Raw genomic sequence first — 19612 nt, 5'->3', positions numbered from 1 at the left:
AACTGATAGTCAGCTTTGATAGTCGCTATTGTCGAGGAAGAACCTCGACCGCAGATGTCACATTGATCAGTATTTAATAGCTAAATTTTGAACTATTCTAATTTCAGTTTTAATAAAAAAAGAGAACTTTTTTCAGTTCTAATTTCAGTTCTAATATCAATGTCACATAGTTTTTCAGTTCTAATTTCACATTTCTTCAGTTCTAATTTAAAAACATTGGCCCGCAAGATAAAAAAATTTTCTGATTTTGGCCCGCGATGAAAAGAAGTTGGACCACGCTGCTCTAGAGTCTAACACTCTAACTAATAACTTTCCAATTTCGCCAAAAATTTGTGCGCTGCAACATTTTAGGTGAATCCCCCGCTTTGACTGGACAAACAATTTCTTGGTAAACTTGAATAGAAACATGTTCGAGTTCGACTGACAATCGATTTAGCTTTATCAGTTAAAACACTTTTGAATTTTGCTTGGCTGACGGTGGCTGGTCAAGTTATGTGATAGATTTAGGTTTAACTTACAGTTTGAACGAATAGTATTACTTATACAGGTATTAAATTGGGGTACCTGCAAAGTTACCAGAAGACAGTTTTGAAATTTTTTTACCTTTTGTGCATTAATCTTTTTGCAATGGAAAAGAAACATGTATCCAGAGCGGAAGAGGAGGCCAATGATAAAGCCATAAAACAAGTTGCTAACATGTTGCAACGTCCCGATCAACTGGATAAAGTTGAGCAATGTAAGAGAAGGGTTGCAAGGAAAAAGGTGAAATAGAATAATTTGTTGTGTGCTGTGTTGTAAAAACCAAATGCAATATATGATATTTTTACATGCATCTTAATACCGGGATGTTGCTTCATTTGCACGAGAAAACTGCGTTTTTGGCAAAAAGAAATCGTGTGGAATTAGGCGCCAAAATATTCTAAATTTACATTAAAAATACTATATTGGTGTGCAACTTGCTCTTTGCATGGAGAACGTATTCCTTGTGCAGGCCAAATTTTACATTTCGGATCACAGGCTATATTCAGATGTTTTTGCAAATCCCTTTCTACAATACATCATGCTTTCTTTTATGTTGCATAGTAAGCAGCTAACTTAATTAGCACTAAAATTCTGAAATTAGAAGATTTTAAGATGATATTTGTAACTGTAGGCTTCAGTTGAGGCTCGTTTGAAAGCAGCAGTCCAGTCACAACTGGACGGTGTAAAAACTGGTCTAAGTCAAATGACTGAGGCATTGAATGAGGTGAGGGAAATCAAGGAAAACATGATTAGTGTGGATGAGATGTACAGCAACTGTGGAGCATTGAGTGACAAAATGAGGTAATGATCGACATCAATTCACAGTCATCAAGTAGCCTACGCCATCGTGCAATTTTATAATTCTTCAGTGGTTTGCAATGCTTTGTCAATTAAAGGTAATACAAGATCAAACAACTTTCTTTTTGTTTGATTAGGGACATCAAAGATATCAGCGCACAGCACCGCCAATTAGCTGCTGCTATGGAAAATCTAAAGCATTTGTTTGGTGTTCCTGAAGAGGTAGCTAAAGCTCGTGATCTGATGAAAGATGACAAGTTACTACTGGTAATTTGTATTAATAGCACTTGTGTGATTGTGTGTAAACTATGTATATATGCAGTTGTACAAAATGTTGTTAAAATTTAGGCCCATAAGTCTTTGACTGATCTGGAAACTTCACGAGACGATTTGCTTTCCGAACAATATAAACTAGAAAATCATAGTGGGGCAGACATCAAACAACTTCAAACTTATTTTAAAGAAGCTGAAAAATTGTCTGTAAGTCTGTTCGGTGCAATGGTTTTCTGTACAAAGAATGCCGATTAATAAATAATTTTTTGGAGAATGCCTGTTAAAAATCAATTTTGTTCAGGATGAGCTTGGCCAAGTCTTAAGGAAATCGTTGAGCAAAACCATTACTTTGGTTCGAAAAGATTCTTCAAGTCTTGTTACCGCTCTCAGAATTGTTGAACGTGAACACAGGTGTGCTTTTGAGTTGTGACAATTAATATCCCATATAGTCAAACGTCGTAGATTTGTAGGTTCTTTTCTAGTCATTTGATAACCTGCACTCCAGTGTTATGTACCCATTTCAACTTCGCAACCTATGCAAGTTTGGTTTTTATTGCATGGGGCCCAACATATAGTCAAATACTTGGGCAAGTTTTCTGTCACACTTCATTTCTTAGTTACTGAGTTGTGCACGTGCGTTTCTGTTTTGGTTTTTGATTCATTGTAATTTTGTCCTTACACTGCATGGATACCAGTCCCTAATACAAATCTCTCATTTTAAGAGTCTGATAAGTAACTGCAGAATAATTTTACCTTTGCATAGACAATGTGTGACAGTGGGCCATCTATTGCCTAAGCCAGTGCTTTATCAAACTTGTGCTAAAATTTAGTGTTCAATCAGTTTTCATCTTTCAAGGAACCCTTTGACACAAAAAATGTTTATGCATACTGCTATTAACTTTTACTATTTTTATAGACTTGTACATATAAACCATAAACACTACCATGTTTTAAAAACAATAGTTTACTTCCAATAATTTACGGCAAGTTTATGGAAATGCATTTTTATTAAGTACAAGTATTGTCCACTTAGCACTACTCCTTGTAGAACCCAATTTTTGAAACACAGATCGTCTGAACCAGCGTGGTCCAACTTCTTTTCATCGCGGGCCAAAATCAGAAAAATTTTTTATCTTGCGGGCCAATTTTTTAAAATTAGAACTGAAGAACAATGTGACATTGAAATTAGAACTGAAAAACAATGTGACATTGATATTAGAACTGAAATTAGAACTGAAAAAAGTTCTCTTTTTTTATTAAAACTGAAATTAGAATAGTTCAAAATTTAGCTATTAAATACTGATCAATGTGACATCTGCGGTCGAGGTTCTTCCTCAACAATAGCGACTATCAAAGCTGACTATCAGTTCGGGGGCCAAAAAATTGATGCTCGCGAGCCAACTTTGGCCCGCGGGCCTGCAGTTGGACCACGCTGGTCTGAACAATAACATCTTAAACATAACGAAGACCTGTCTCTTCATCATGTTTTTTACACAAACCTCATTTATCATATTTTCAGGACTGACATGAAAATGCTCGAGCAGGAGAAATTTTCCGGATTTTTACCGCCGGGTCGGCCAAAAAGATGGAGAGAGAAGACGATGGAAACGTTAAAACAAGCAGTGGAAGACAGGTGCATTTTCCATCTTTAAAAGATTTCAGTAGTAAATTACTTGGTAAAATTGCCTTGATTCACTTTGTAGATTAATTGATGTTTTTAAAAGCTAAGTGTTGGGACTTTGTGACTCCTATCTAGTACATAGGATATATGCAGAATTGACAAAATAATAGAAAACATATTTATATCACACATTTTCACACATAAAAGGTTTTATGTCGGGGTATTGCTTCCATTACCAATGCATTGAATTTTACAAGTTTTAGCTTCAATTAAAAATGCTTGTTAAGTCTCTTCGACTTTTTTTATTAATTATTTTTTATATTTTTTGTTCATTTTCGTTCTCTCCTGAAGTCATTGCATCTGTAATAATTATGTTTCGACTCGTTTACGTAGCAATAACTTTTTTAGTAATTTGCTACTATTTTGAGTACTTGTGTAATCATTTGTTTGTATGGATATGGGTTTACTTTAGGTGTTTTGGAATAAAGTAACTTAGACAAAGTTTGTTGGTAGTGAAGCAGAAAACAGAATATGTGATTTCCTAAAAACTAACGCATATGTACTATATAGTTATTCAAGTCTTACATATAAGGATCAATACATAGTAAAGTAAAAAATCAAGATATAGGATGACACGATAGGGTTAACGTTTAGTTTCAATTTCTCTACACCAGCTTTCGCAAGGATAAGCTTGCTTCGTCAGGTGTACTAACAGATGAACCAGTCCCACATCTGTTAGTAAACTTGATGAAGCAAACTTGTGCTTGTGTAGAATTAGAATTAAAAATAAAAGTTAACCCTAGAATGCCATCCTATATCTTGCTTTTCTAATTTACTATATACTGATTGTACTGAGTTAACACAGTTTAGCCACCATGAAATATATAGGGATGACTCTTTTGAAAATGTTTGCCACAGAGTTGAAAGTGATTTCTACGACACCCGTGAGGCAGATAAGATGTGGCTTGTCCGACACCTTGAAATATTGCGTAAAAACGTCCTGGAAGACTTAAGGGTTGTCAAATTTCTATGCGTTCCTTGCTTCCCACCAGCATATAACATCTTTCAGCAGTACGCACATTGGTATCATCTGGCATTGGCTTCTCATGTAAGTTGTCCCATGTAAACACTTTCAGTCTCAGCTGAGTGTGGGAATGGACTTGTGATAACCTTCATCTTTTTGTAGGTTGCAAAGTTGATCAAGGAAGGATTGGAGGGGAACGAAATTATCTCTTTACTGACATGGCTCAATCATTACACAGGTGGGGCTCTAAATATAACCTGTGTAATTAAACATCTGCAGCTATATATATTTATACACTGTTGTGCCACGGCATGAATCTATGGTCTTAAATTTTTCAAATCTACTGAAGTTGACTTATCACAACACTTGTAGATTTACTGTACTGCCATGGTTGTAAATAATGAATTAACATTGATAAAATACCAAAATCATTTATACATGAGTTATGGAGTATTTTAGTACCATGGATAAAATTTTGTAAACAGGCAGAGATTTGATGGGTCATTTTGAGCTTGGACTGGACACGAATAGGCTTCCTCCTCTGCTTGATGACAATGTAAGCGAGGAACTCATGCACAGGTGACTAGATATAGGTGTAAATTGGTCAAAAATTGATCTTACCTGCTTCAAAGTATTATCAGATATCAATGACTTGAAAGCTAAAGCCACTGCAAGTAGTAAAACAAGAGAAATAGTTCTTACCTGATACTTGTTCTGGCAGTTACTTCACGACGACGAAGCAGAACATGTTGTCCTGGACACAGAAATCCCTTCAGCAGGATGCTGCCGACTGGCGTCGTGAGGCGTCAGAACCAGAAACAGATGTGGATGGGTATTACAGAACCTCCCTTCCAGTCATACTCTTCCAGATGATACAACAGACGATCCAGGTCTAATGAGATCTATCAATCCGTAGACTCAAACTCAACACCACTCATATCGTTTCTGAGTGAAATTGGTTGCATTTTGCATCCCTTGTGCTATGTCATGTCTGTTTATGGTTTCCCTTCAGTGGGCATTACTGTTAGCATCGGAAATGACTTGTTTATCTTTTATGTGTGAAAAATAAATCATTTTTGTGGTATTAGGTAGCTGAAACGATTTCGGACACACTCAAAAAGCGAGTTTTCCAAGTTTGCATAGAAGAAATGAACAAGTTTGTTCGATCATATGCAGGTACGATGGGCTTCCTTTTAAAAAAATTATGATACCATCACAATTTGTTGATAATTGTGTTACTGATTTATGTTACCTTTTTGTTTTGCATTTCATAACATTTCTTCAATATCTTCAGAGGCTATCACTTCATACAAAGATGAGCACTTTCAAAACAGGGAGTTTCCCCCTTTCTATCCTCTTTACATGGTAGCTGCTGTGAATAACTGTGAAGCTTTCACCAGATTTGCCGTAAATCTTCAGGTAATCCTATTTTTTTATAGTCTCTGTGCTCAATTTTCCACTAATAGTTTACGGTGAATCTGTGTTATTTAATGGTAACTATTTGAGATCAGTAATGCCAGTTTATGGTCAGAACCCAGACAGCACATTGTTTCCTTGCTTATTCTGCAAATGCCCATCCAGTAGAAGAACCTAGACCCAGATTATAAAAGTTCTGTCTTATGATTGCAGCTTGCTATGGAGAAAGGAATGAAAGGAGGAATAGATTCTTCTGAAATTGAGCTGCTTCAGATGGACCAAGATGACTCAGAAATTGATGGAAATCCTTTCTTGGAAGGGGAAAATGTTGACCCCCTGCTGCAGTATGTTCAATTGTTGACATTTCTTGGTGCTTTAAATACATAAATAATGCAGTTTATCTTTGAAGTTTTATTCAGTTGTGCAACAACATATTTTGTCTTTTTCTCAAATTTACAGTAACTGCTTTCAGATTTCGGCATGAAATGGACAATGTAGCACAAGCAGCTTGTGGTTTTTTACTGGATGAGGTTTTCATGGACTTACAGGTATGTATGTGTGGGGAAGTAGTGCATTAGACTATACATCTTCCCCACGTGAAACCATTATTGTTTCCTTGTCGTATAGCCACACTGTTCATCGCTTTTTCAAAAAGCATGGCTGAACGATCGTAGTGCTGTTGACACAATTTGTGTCACGGTTGAAGACTATTACACAGATTATGTTCACCTTCGTCCAAAATACCTGGACTGGATTATGAGAGAAGCAGAAAAAAGGGTCATTGTTGAGTACTTGCGTGCTATTCTGGGAAGGTATTATGAACTTTATGTCACAAGTTAATACAGCAATAAAAGGACATTTTTTCTTTATTTTTTTTGGTTTTTCTGAAGCTTGGTATGTAGATTATTTTGTGATTTGTAACAGTAATTCAACTGTACTAAAAATGTTATTTATGCAACATTGGTAACACACAAATTTAGACGTATGAAGCTTAACAACGCTTCGGAACGTCTTCAGGCTGGTGAGAAATTGCTTCAAGAGCAGCAAATGCTTTCTTCTCTGTTTAATAAATTATCACCATCAAGTGTAAGTTATTAAGTCGCACTGATAATGGTTTCATAGATCATTGCCTTTCACTTCACCTTAATGAGTAGTCTTCAAAGAGTTTACTACTCACAAACTATTGGGTAGCTTAGACCATCGTAGGTCTCTGTTCATGGCAAAATCATTGTCCACATTTTAGAATAACGCCCGAATTTATTTCGAATTGTAGGTCCGTTCAGCTTGTGAAGCTTTGATACCAATTGCAGAGGTGATAAAACTTCAAGATAAAAGCATGATGTCTCTGGAACTCTCTGTAAGTTGGTGTTAAGATGAACATATTTTGCTGACCTTTTTATGTGTTGGCTGGTGGTTTTTATTTGCGAATCCTTGTTTGCAGGGCCTCGTAAGCAAGTACCATGATGCCAGTGCTGAGCAAATGCAGGCACTGCTAGCAATTCGAGGTGATTTCTCCGCATCTGAAGGGAGAGAAGTAAGTTGTGAATTTTAAGTTGGATGTTGGATATGAATTTGCATAAAACCCATGTTTTTCAATTCAGTTGTGACCTGCTTTTTTATTTTGACATGTTATTGTTACTTTGAATGCCTCATTTCATCTTGCATGTTTGTAAATTTTTTGGTCTTGCTCTTACATTTTGTGTTCAATCTTACATTGCATTGTTTTCGTCATTGCGTCATCAGCTGGCTGATGAGCTTATGTCCGGAGGAAGAGACTCTTACCATGATCAGGATAATGATCAAGAAGTGAGACTCTTTGCAGATGTTGAGTACACTGTCCCAACCGGATTTTTCAAACTCGGATAGTAAGAAAGCAGGAGCCTTAAAACATTATGATTATTCTACAGCATGTTGTTTTTTCTTTGCATGTTATGCTTTTCATTTCATGGAATATATGCTAGGATTGAATTTTCATTTCTCAAAGTCACTTTTGACATTACTATGCCAGATGTTTGAAAGTTATGGCAGTTTAAGCGGTTACGTAGCAATGTATTGTAGATGGTTATAGAAGCCCAGGAAGCCATTGAGTCAAGTAAAACCATCACAAGGCGCAGTGGACTTTACGAGTTGGTTGAAGTTGACCCACCTCCAATACAAATACCGGTTCCTAGTTCATCTTCCTTGTTCAGTAAATTTAACATTTAAATTTCATACTTTTGTTGTGGATTTACTGTATTACAAGATTATTGCTGTTAATATATGGCATCACGTATTACTTATGAAAGACAGTTCGTCTTGCTTACTTTATACAAGTGTTTCGTGCAATAATATGCTCATAATAATAAATTTTAATGACTTGAGATCATGCGTTTTAATATGCTACCATTTATAGTAACATAGAATAATGCCAGTGCATTTTATCTTTATAATAGATTGCTGAGGTAATAAAGAACAAATTTCCTTTCGTAAGTGCAGCTAATCAGTGCACTGCTGTGCGTAATACCGGACATAATTTTCAGACTTTCACTATACAACTTTTGCCTCAGTAATTACCATCGAAATAATTGTAAACCATATTACCATACAATGCCTCCTCTCTAAGCGAACATGAAACATACATTTAAAAGCACTAGATTTTAAAAATACAGCATGTTTGCGAGTGTGTTGATCATAGTTCCAAATATTTATAGATTGGGAAGTGTCTGTACTTAACATAGCAATCTGCTTGCCTACCTGTTTGCATTTAAACCATTGATTTCAGTCGAGTTTATTTTGGCGACAAAAGAAATGTATTACAAACAGCAAAATAAATAAAAATTTACATAGAATGTTGCAAACTCTGAATTGATGATATAATCTGTTCGGGAGTTTGATTTGCAACGGAGATGCTGCGTTCCGCTCCTTTACCTGCAACAAAATGCAGTCATAATCAAACTGCAATTTCTATGATATATCAGTAGTTCTTACTCCTTTGAATTTTAACACTTGCCGTATCGAGCATAAATTTTTGGTTCCACTCCACTGCATTCTCTTATCAATATGGGAAATGTTGGATTTTCTTGTTTCACAGTAACATAATGATTTTCTATGAAATCTCTAAAATTACAAGCGTAAAATGTCAAATGATTTGTGAAGCAATCATTGTACACTATGTAAGGATTGATAATGACAAACATTTAACATACCGAAGTCCTTGGCTGGTTGCCGATCTTTGGCAAAGATGAAATCTCAATTCTCGAAAATGTTTAGACAAATTAACAAGCTGCTTCGTAGCCATATTAACTGCTTATATTGCAACCTATACAAGCATCTAGAGAATTTAAAACATCGTCAAAAGACACAAATACCAAATGCAAGGCAGTTAACCAAAAATAATCTTAGAAATATGATTGTGGATTCGACAGACAGTATGCCAATATCATGACAAATTCGTTTGAACTGTGGTTACCAAACACAGATTTGTTACAACGGTTAATGGAACCGTGTATCAATCACGATAATATGTGAACAACATGAAGACTTGCTATTGAAAAGACACACGAGCAAACTATTGTTTCCTTAAAAAGGCGCACGACCAAGAATAAAATAAAACTGCTCCTGACACATAAAATACTTGTATTTTATGATTTTACGGCTGGCGGTGATGGGCAACCCACATCAATTACTTGATCAGCAGCAGAATCAACTTTTGATGTATTTTCACCATCAGTCTTTGAAGTATGCTTATTAATATTTAAACTGTCAGAGAGGCCTCTCAGTGGTATTGCATCTTTCACAGGGGGCAAATGACCAGGGGCCAAAGCGTCCCACTTGTATCTTAAAGTCTGCAACTCCATTTCGTAATTGGCATAGGCCATTTTTAGATCATAGAGGTAAACCATGTCACTTCTCAAACGATTAAATAGTTGAGCAACTTCTTCTGTTGGCATTGGATGTTGATCTATTTTTAGTTCGTTCAACAATAATTCAAGTGATTTGGCCTTCTTCTGTCCGACAGATGTGGGCAGTTTCATCATTTGAGACCTCAGCATCACCCCAGCTGATTTACAGTCCGAGAATTTAATGCCATATGTTGTTTCTGATACTTTTTCATCAACACCATGCCCATCTTTCTTGGATCCACTTCCAGGAAACTTCTTTTTGTTTGACTTTCGTTCTGCCCTTCTTAAGCCATCTTTGCCAGTATCAAGGGCAATAAGTTTTTGAAGATCTTGTGATTTTCGCTCACGTTCTCGCTTCCGTGCTTCAATCCGTTTCAGCTCCTGAATCAGCATGGCCTCTTCTTCCACTTGTTCTTCAGTTCTAGCAAACAAACGAACCAATTGCTGTCTTCTTCGGCGCTCATGGTCAGCATCATAAACAATTTCATCATATTTCTCACTGAGTTGCTTATGTGCTTTTCCCAGGCTGTTACATGTGCCATAGTAGCGTTCCTTCAGATCTTCCAACATTCGTTTTTTGTCACGCGGAAATCTAGCATGATCATACCGATCAAATATAACATGCCATCTCAAGTCAAATCTGCGACATAAATCAAATAAATGATCAGTTTCATCTTGGTTCCAGTCATCACTGGACAGGTACTGATGATATTCTTGTTCAGAATAAACAGGAATTTTAACTTTTTTGTCAAACTTTGCAAACGTATAATCTTTTCCTTCGTCCTCTTCACGGCGCCAGTGATAAAATATGGCCCCATCGGTCCTTGCAGGATTAGTGAACGGCATCCATTTCCACGGCCTTACAACAGTGCAACCTCCTAATTTTGCCTTCACAGTTTGGTATGTTAATGATGTGTCAGTTGGCAATAGTGGTGGTTTATCCATGTTGTCATGGTAAAGGAGAGCATACAATTCTCTATGCATACCTTCAGGTCTTTTAAAAGCATTTTGTTTCGCCTTTGGTTTCTTCTTTTGACCTTCACTGATTATTCTTGCTTTGGTGATTGTTTTACTTTCCTCACCACGTAGTTCCAGGATATCGCAAACATCTGACGTGGCTGCCATGTTGATGGTAAATATTAAATTTTTCGCTCAAACTACCTACAAAACCTGTGTTAGCATAGATATTGGTACTATCCTGAAGCATTCAATCGTAGATTACCGTGTGTGCGGAATGGTAAACGTAAACCTCAATGCGAAAGTAGTGTGCGACACCGAGGCTACTACACTTCAAAATTAATGGTAAAAATAGAGTGTCCTCGAAACAAACAAGTTCGCTTGGATCGCTTGCGCTGCTTGGATCGCTCGAATCCCTTGCACTTGCACGTTTGTTTTGAAACCAAAGAGTCGAACCGCAGTGGAAAACGGTTTAACTCCGGTTCAGAAATTCGGAGATTGCACAAACACGAGCTCGGTAACCGGAGCTCGAGCGATGAGAATTCATTTCCGAGTTTGTAAGTTGTGCAAAGACTCCTCCGTATGAGGATAAAGATTATCGTGCCATTCCATTGCTGTTGTCGCGTTAATTATTTCTTTTTCGGGAATGTAGCTAACTTATCTAAGCTTTCTCTTGAATAGTTCTGATCAAAAGTAGGTGGTAGCCTAATTATATGATGGTTACAAGTTTTCGGCTATTCATTGAACTATATAATCATCTAAATGCAATATTAAATGTTTCAAATAAATTCGTACAATGTTTAAAGTATTAGAGGTAGGCTCTTGCGTTGTATTGATAGGCTATAGGGATTATGAAAACTCTTGTAAGTAAACAGAAGTACGAGCCGTTAAAATTCGGCAGGTTTGATTACGCGTAATGCCGCAACTATGACGCGGATAATAAAGAAACACAGCCAGGAGGACGGCTTGCCTACTACATGTTTTTATGGTCTTTGAACGGCCGTTACTATGCCCCCCTGCATTAAAGCAACATGGCGCGCGTTTTGGACGCATACAGTAACCAACGCGAAGTGTTTCTTGAGTCCGAAGTCCGTATTAGCTCAGCACATTTTGCAAGTTGAGTTTTGTCTCAAGCATTTCCTCGAAGTTTCGGACTTGCGGTTCACGTTAATAAAACCAGAAAACCATGCGAACAGTTTCTGATGTGGTAAATACTGTGATGTTCTTACTGCGTTTTGGCTCGCAACGTTGCTTTTTGCACAATGTCTTTTGATTTGAATTTTTAATTGCAGTAGGCCTACATGGCAACCGCTCTTCAACTAATATTCGAGTTATGTGAGCGGTGACTGCTTTTGTAATTTACAGCAATTAAGCCTGCTAAATGTTTTTTTGTTAATCAGTTAATATTCAACTCTTTTAAATTATTGTATTTATTTCACGGGCAATATATCAAGAGGAAAGCCTAATTTTCGTTGTCATTGCTGGATGTCAGGTCTGGCGAACATAGTTTCACAATTTTTGCAAACGCCAAAGCGATCAAGGGATAGCAAACAACACATAAACAAAGGGATGGGCATTGGACGACCAAGTTTAAAGATTGCTTTGAAACTGTTTTCATCAAAATTCGCCTGCCCTTTTCTTTAATTTTAAACTACTTCTTTCACTAATGTTAAAACATGTTTGTTCGCACATCTGTTTGCTCACTTGGTTTTTATCAGCTCCAAACCAAGCAAACACTGTTCGCTTGTCACACACGCTGGCTTGATACTATTGTTGATAAGAAACCAGTATTGCCAAATTCAAAATTTGATGTTTTTGTCGTCGTAAATTTAGTTCGTTTTAGAATTGTTTAGCTGGGAAATTTGTTTGTTTGTAAATATTTATTGTATTGAAGAATTCTACTTACCATAAAATATTTGTCTTTTTGTATTTTTGGTATTTTACAACTGGTTTAGCGAGTTTTGAAGTAGACCTCAATGCATTTTTAATTGTGGTTTTGGCAGCACCATCAGCAATCAAATTTCCTGAAACAGAATTGCATTTCCTGGACGAGTTAAACAATTGAGTAAGGGATTGTTGTTTTTGCGAGTTGATTGTTAAATAGAGAATTGTTTGTTTGCCGCACACGTCAGGTTTTTTAAGATTTGGCTTTGGCGACCGCTAAGAAATTTTAAGAGAGTGCAAAATAATTGCTAATTTTCTGCTGTAGCCTAGGTCTTGTTCACTGTTCAGTAGTTACAGAAGTATGAACTATGAGAGACGGTTGGAGCCGAGAAAACATTGCGTACATGGATTTGAAATTTTGAATGTACAGTAGGTTATACGCGTTTCTTTTAATTTTGCACTCCCTTATCAGGATCGAGTATTATTGAGAAATTATTACGTCACACTTTCTTTTCTTTTACTTTAATAACTCCTTCCTATTAAGGCCTGCAAGTCGGACTGTCTGAGTACAAAAGCATAAGTGACCTGCGGTCATACTGCTATGCCAGTGTTTCTCAACCTTTTTAGCCCACGGACTATTTTCCTTTTAACATAAGTATTCGCGGACTCATGTAATAGGAATAAAAAATAAGTTAGTTCAACACTAAAACAGTAAGATAAAAAAGCAGAAGCGTTTTGTTTATTGGGCACATATGCACTATAAATCTCAGTCGAAACCTTGAAAAATACGACCTTTGCTCAACCTATCTCAATGAGAACTTTGTCCCTGGACTTGCTTCACAAGTTTGTCGAAATCAGGAATTATGGTCTTCAATGCACACCTGATATCATTTTCCGGTTGATGTTAGTTCCGGTACTTGGTTTTAAGCATAGTTAAGTTGAAAATCCAGCTTCACACAAGTATGTAGTCGGAAAAAAGCAGAAGAGCTATTGCTGCTTGTTTGTATAGGTCAGATAGATTAGGTTCCTTCGATAGAACATTCGCCCAAATTGAAACAGAGAAACAATTTTGAACTTGTCTCTCCACATCTGTAAACTTTGCAGTTCAAACAACTGTTCAGCGAAGCAATTTATTTCTGAATTAACCTCTAACGCTGACACCTCAAAAGTATTTCGTACCCAGTTAAACATCTTGTTATAACTGTGGGAAGGAATATATCGATCCAGCTCTGAAACAAATGTATCGAGGTGCTCAAGAAAGATCCGACGAATACCGCGCAGACGCATTAATGCTTTCTGTTACAGCTAAAATATTTTTGTCTTTTCCCTGCATAGAGCCATTCAATTGGTTCACATGGCTAAAAAAATAGCTAAGAAAAGCAATTTGGCAATCCATTTGTCATCGCTAAAGAGAGCAACAAATTCATGTTTCTGTTCTTTCAAAAAGGTGCTGATTTAATCTCGAAGGTTGGCCACTCTCTCCAGTACCTTTCCTCGCGATAACCAACGAATGTTTGATTGGAGATTGATTGAACAGAAGCCTATTGTATTCTGCCCCCATTTCTTCACATGATACACGAAATAAACGAGTGTGCAAGATCAAGTTAAACGAGATTTAATAAAATTGACAACAGAAACAACTTCTTTGAAAACTATGGCGAGGTCTTTTCGCCACCAATAATGCCTAAACGGGCTTATGCACAGACATTTGCAAGCACAACCTGGTGTAACGTGCGCAGGTGAAATTGCATTGCGAGAGAAGGAAAGAAACAAAAAAGCTCTGACACTTTGGAACTCCTTTTAAAAAAGAAAAAAAAGGAGGTGATTTGCGCGCCAGGATTTGGAAGAAGCAGAAGAGAACGAAAGAATTAAGGAATAATCCTTGGATTGGATTGCCATCATCGTAACAATAGAAATAAACAAGACTCTGAATCAGACTATTTTAAATTACCAACAAACGAATGTTGTAATTACCAAAATTATCCAACACACCAAGGTATTTCTTGCGACCCCTACTGTTTGAGGCGAAGAACCGTCGCGAAAATTATGACCTATGCCTAATTATATACGGTAAATTAATGGGCTTGCGGACTCACAAAAACCTTACGCGGACTCAAATGAGTCCGCGGACTTGGGGTTGAGAAACACTGTGCTATGCAATTGATGAAATTGAAAAAAATTTACTTTTGTTGTTGAGTGAAATGAAAGCTCTTTTATATGCGCATAGGCATAGCTTGCTGCATTATTATTTATAATGTAGCCTCTAGGATTAGGCAATACTCAGTAGCAATATTACAACAGTATAACCCTTGTTTACAATGCAGTGTGTGCAATGTGTGACTGATTTATCATCCCAGTCATCTCATCAGCACTCATTTTGCACCATAAACTGCACTGTAAATCAGAACCTAACGGAACACGGTCAAACCTTCTAAGGCAGGGGTGGCCAAACTGCGGCTCTCGAGCCGCATGCGGCTCTTTGAGCCTTTGATTGCGGCTCTTTAATGAATTAGCATTGTTGAATTAGACATGCATTTTCCCGGTCTAGACGAGTTATTTGATCAGATTATGAAACAATGCGTTCTATCACACGTAGTAACAATGGACTCATGGTTAGTAATAATCAGATTACACTCCAAAAAGTTCATTATTGTACACTGTAGTTAAGTAAACTGTCAGATTGAAGCTGTACGTCAGGGCTGACCTAGTTTTAAGTCTTAGCTACGGTTATACTAATAATTGCAAAAAGAGATGGTGAAGCCCAGGTGGAGACTCATAGTATCACCACGCAGCACTAATGTTTATCAATAGCTACAATTCGTTGTGAGTGAATAAATTCGTGTTTTTATTGTGTTTGTGTTGTGGCTCTTTTAAAACTGGAATTTGTTAAATGCGGCTCGAGCATGAAGCAGGTCTGGCCACCCCTGTTCTAAGGTATTATGTATTACTCTAACCGAAATGCTGGCTACATCCTCACATTTCATAGTTAGACCTATTAGCTGCATTTTTTGTTGGAGAATTTGCAAGCAACACCCACCACACAATTTGCAAACTTATCGGTGTAGTATTGTAGGATTTTATTTTGCATAGTATTAACAAAACATTGTTAAACTTGCGTTTTTTCAGAGTTTTAAGATTAATTTGTTCTGTTGTAAAATTGCATGATGTCAGCCCAAACTCGTCTTCTCGTCAAAGGTGGAAAAGTAGTGAATGCGGACCGATCTTTTGAAGGAGATGTGTTTATTGAAAATGGAGTGATTGTTCAGGTGAAATGTTAATATAAAAGTAACGCGATTTTAACTAATGTCTAATGACCAATGTTAGAACATATGAGTTTTATGTGGAATTGTTACACATAACTTGGTTGATTTTAATCAACATTAAACATACACTGATTAAAATCTCCTAATGAATGTGTTCTTTGGGTGGCAATATTAAATCAATCACATAATGATATTATAAAATCTTAATTGCCATGATTTATGCAATGAATAGCAGAGTGGTATTTCAATTTCTTGCAGTACGTTTTCGTATATATATAATGTCCATATAATTACTGTATATGTAATTCATGACACAACCAATAGCTTTCCTTTTCATCAAACAGGTTGGAAAAAATCTGAGCATTCCAGGAGGAACAAAAGTCATTGATGCTTCAGGGAAATTAGTTATGCCTGGAGGAATCGATACCCACACCCACATGCAACTTCCTTTTATGGGAACACATGTAGTCTAACTTCTCATTCTGACTTTAAATTTATTCTCACTGTTTTGAAGGAAAGATATCTCTCAAATTAGTCATTCAGCTCATAGTAGATGCCTCAACTAATCCAGATCTAGACGTTTTCCTTTAAAAGTAAAGTTGCTATCACTTCAAGTCTGAGAAAGATTTGTTTTGCAGGCAATTGATGACTTCTATACGGGAACAAAAGCTGCTGTTGCTGGTGGCACGACCATGATTATTGATTTCGTTCTCGATCAAAAAGGTGTTTCCCTTCTAGAAGCTTATGACAAATGGAGAGGTTGGGCCGACCCAAAAGTTTGTTGTGATTATTCTTTCCATGTGGCTGTCACTTGGTGGAGCAAGCAAGTTAGTCATTTGCGATTATGGTACTTGTATATTTGTGATCACTGAAAACATCGATGCTGTGATATCTTTAAGTGTACTTCTACACAAGGATTCACCAAAAGTGTTACCACAGGTTGCGGATGAGATGGCTGAATTGGTGAAGAATAGGGGAATAAATTCTTTCAAGATGTTTATGGCATACAAAGATGTGTTTATGTTGGATGATGAGGACCTATATGATGTCTACAAAAAATGTAAAGAAATAGGAGCACTTGCAATGATGCACGCTGAAAATGGGGATGTCATTGCTCACGTATGTGTTAGACTCTACTGGTGTCCCCATACACAATAGATATCATATATGTAAAGACATTAAGGAATGTTTTAATGCATTTTTTCATATTTTGCAGGAACAAAAACGTATGCTTGATCTTGGTATCACTGGACCTGAAGGACATTCAATGTGTCGCCCAGAACCAGTAGAAGCTGAAGCAACCAACAGAGCAATTATGATTGCCAACACTGTAAGCCTAATTCACAATAGAATGAGTCACTGTCTAAGCCGCAACCCAATTAAGTCACCTTGCTTTTGAATGTTATGAAAGTTGTGTCTAACATATTAGCCTTTCATAGCTTTGCTTGGAATGATATCATAAGTAATTATATTCATCAGTTTCGTGCATGTAACCAGATATCTCTGCCCTGCTGATGTTTTGTCATTTTTCACTATTAGGTCAACTGTCCAATGTACATCGTGCATGTCATGAGTAAATCAGCTGCCAATGTTATTGTACAAGCTAGAAAGAAGGGTATGTGCTAGCAGCTAATGCACGCTGTTCTGCAGGTCTTATGGATACTACTTTTGTAATGTAGGTAATGTAGTGTTCGGTGAGCCCATTGCTGCTAGTCTGGGCACCGATGGGAGCAACTATCACCACAAATGTTGGCGCCATGCAGCTGGTCACGTCATGGGACCACCTTTGCGCCCAGACCCTACCACACCCGGATATCTGATGGACTTGTTGGCCAAGTACAGTATACTTGTACAATATAGTATACAGTATACAATACTTTTATGTATTTTGACCGGAGCATAACTGTTTTAAATTTACAAGATAGCTGTTTGTCTTGTGTATGATTACTGAACGTTCAACTGGTTTATAGTTTTGCATAATTTGCCCTGTATTTAAGAACTTTTACTGTTTTGCTATAAACAGTGGAGATTTGGATTGTACCGGCACTGATAACTGCACATTTAATGCCAACCAAAAAGCTCTGGGCAAGGATAACTTTGCGAAGATCCCTAATGGAGTGAATGGTGTGGAAGACAGAATGTCTGTTATATGGGAGGTACAGTGTATATGAATAATAGTTTAGACTTAATTTCCCCCTGTTTTCAACAGTCATTGACATATGTGCCAACTCACACTCATATTTGTTTGTATACAAATTTGCTAATATTTAGACTTTTTTTCACAGAAAGGTGTCCACTCTGGAAAGATGGACGAAAATCGATTTGTCGAAGTGACCAGTGCCACTGCGGCAAAGATCTTTAACATTTATCCTCAGAAAGGACTTATCGCTCCAGGTTCTGATGCTGACCTCATAATATGGGATCCATCCGCAACAAGGTGGCACCAATGGACTCTATCAGTTTAGATTAACATTGCTTTGCTTGTTTGATTTGTTTTGATAAATTAGCAGTTGTTATCCTGGGTCAGAGTTAAATGCCCATTATTTTTTGATCTGCAGTGTGGTTTTTTATGTTATTTTTGCAGAACCATTTCAGCCAAAACTCACCATCAAGCTGTAGACTTCAACATATTTGAAGGAATGACGTGCCACGGTGTTAATGTGTGCACAATTAGTCGTGGAAAAGTGGTCTTTGAGGAAGGGAAATTTACGGTTTCAGCTGGTGATGGAAAGTTTGTTCCAAGGTTTGTCCACTTTGTAATTTCCTGTATTTTTTGTTCATGCTGTCATTTGTGAAAGCTTAACTCGATTTAACACACACGTTGTATTCAATTAGAAAGCCGTACAGCAATTACGTATACAATCGTATAAAGAAGCGTCAGGAAACATTTGATCCTAAGAAGGTGGAAAGAGATCCTTATACCGGTTAGTAGACTCTGAAAAGTAATTTTAAGTGCTACTGCATTGTTTCTCAAACAATTGTTTTGTTTCTGCTGTTCCAGGTCCAGTGATTCAGCTAGGAGGGGCAAACACGGAACAGACACCAGACAAGGGTCGAAATATGCATCACACATCATCAATCAATGTATCAGGTAATGGATGGCCCGTAATCGCTTGCTAATACTTCAGATGCTAATCATAAGCTCTGTTCGGCGAAATTCAATTTGGTGTAGAAATTTATATGATAATACGTCTGCGTGTATTGTGTGAAAAATTATGGTATGGTAGTTCAGACTTTGATTGGCGATGGTAATATTTAAATGGTAGTTGTATGTGTGGTAGGGCACATTACGTATATTAAATAAAAGCTATTCAAAACAGGGCAGCATGTTAACTCGCCCATGTCCAGAAACGGTAATGTGACTTCAACCAAGGTGTTGGCGCCACCAGGCGGCCGCTCTCAAATCCAGTTCTAATGATGCAGGGACTAAACTGTTGCCATCTTATAATGTGCACTATTTGCAAGGGCACATTGTCTTCTGTCATTTTGTAGCATTTTCAGATTTTATTTGCTTTGTTTACCTCTGTAACTTGGTCTATGTTGATCTTTAACTAGGAATGGAATGTTTTTAAAATAGTTTGTAGATTTTAAGTTAGTAGAGTAGTAGATGGTGGTAGAGTGTTACGTAGTTAAAATCGATAAATATAAAAACAAGTTAGTACAAGTACAAAAGTGGTAACTAGAAGTGCAAGCCATTTATTCAAAATATTAAAGCCAAGATGTAATTTCTATTTCAAAGCCTTTTATGCATTTTCCTTAATTTTCATTCCAAGTACTTTGATGATGTATAACTTATGTATGTAATTATTTAATTAATTATTTTCATGTAATCAGTAATTATTAAGTAACAATTGTTTCCATAAATTGAATGCTCTAAATTTATTTATGAAAACTTCAATTCTCCTCGAAGTTTGTTGACTTTGTGCAATATGTCACCATACAGATTATAATTAAACATATCATGATGTATTCG

At 36.9% G+C, this 19612-nt stretch overlaps 4 protein-coding genes across 5 annotated transcripts; 2 read left to right on the top strand and 2 right to left on the bottom strand.

Annotated features, from left to right (window-relative positions):
• Window positions 1-420: 420 nt before the first annotated feature.
• Window positions 421-8014, top strand: LOC143456963 (exocyst complex component 3-like). Of its 2 annotated transcripts, XM_076955210.1 has the most exons (20): window positions 421-762; window positions 1154-1323; window positions 1458-1587; window positions 1669-1800; window positions 1895-2004; window positions 3113-3226; window positions 4133-4322; window positions 4401-4476; window positions 4724-4817; window positions 4960-5128; window positions 5327-5414; window positions 5533-5657; window positions 5868-5998; window positions 6127-6202; window positions 6282-6466; window positions 6635-6740; window positions 6928-7011; window positions 7096-7188; window positions 7398-7519; window positions 7713-7854. In XM_076955210.1, coding segments are annotated over exons 1-20 (2331 nt in total). In that variant the 5' UTR covers window positions 421-627; the 3' UTR covers window positions 7714-7854. The 2 variants fall into 2 exon arrangements, with proteins under 2 accessions (XP_076811325.1, XP_076811324.1); XM_076955209.1 differs by lacking the exon at window positions 7398-7519 and having other exon boundaries at window positions 7713-8014.
• Window positions 8015-8405: 391 nt separating this feature from the next.
• Window positions 8406-8976, bottom strand: LOC143457005 (NADH dehydrogenase [ubiquinone] 1 alpha subcomplex subunit 2-like). The gene is made up of 3 exons (XM_076955212.1): window positions 8840-8976; window positions 8638-8750; window positions 8406-8555 (listed from the first exon to the last, which is right to left on the bottom strand). Coding segments are annotated over exons 1-3 (207 nt in total). The 5' UTR covers window positions 8932-8976; the 3' UTR covers window positions 8406-8553.
• On the bottom strand, window positions 8964-10884 carry LOC143456989 (DNA methyltransferase 1-associated protein 1-like). Its single transcript, XM_076955211.1, has one exon. It carries the CDS (start codon window positions 10658-10660, stop codon window positions 9275-9277), a length of 1386 nt encoding a protein of 461 aa, XP_076811326.1. The 5' UTR covers window positions 10661-10884; the 3' UTR covers window positions 8964-9274.
• Window positions 10885-15483: 4599 nt separating this feature from the next.
• On the top strand, window positions 15484-19612 carry LOC143468444 (dihydropyrimidinase-like). Its single transcript, XM_076965667.1, has 13 exons — window positions 15484-15642; window positions 15984-16103; window positions 16278-16466; window positions 16579-16758; window positions 16856-16969; window positions 17179-17254; window positions 17319-17475; window positions 17663-17795; window positions 17925-18076; window positions 18224-18382; window positions 18475-18563; window positions 18641-18730; window positions 18960-19612. The coding sequence occupies exons 1-13, from the start codon at window positions 15538-15540 to the stop codon at window positions 19052-19054; spliced, it is 1659 nt and encodes a 552-aa protein (XP_076821782.1). The 5' UTR covers window positions 15484-15537; the 3' UTR covers window positions 19055-19612.

The sequence above is a fragment of the Clavelina lepadiformis genome, chromosome 1 (assembly GCF_947623445.1).
Source record: "Clavelina lepadiformis chromosome 1, kaClaLepa1.1, whole genome shotgun sequence".
Classification (NCBI taxonomy): Eukaryota; Metazoa; Chordata; class Ascidiacea; order Aplousobranchia; family Clavelinidae; genus Clavelina; species Clavelina lepadiformis.
The sequence above is the reverse complement of the archived record's forward strand: the minus strand, read 5'-3'. Positions and strand labels throughout refer to the sequence as shown.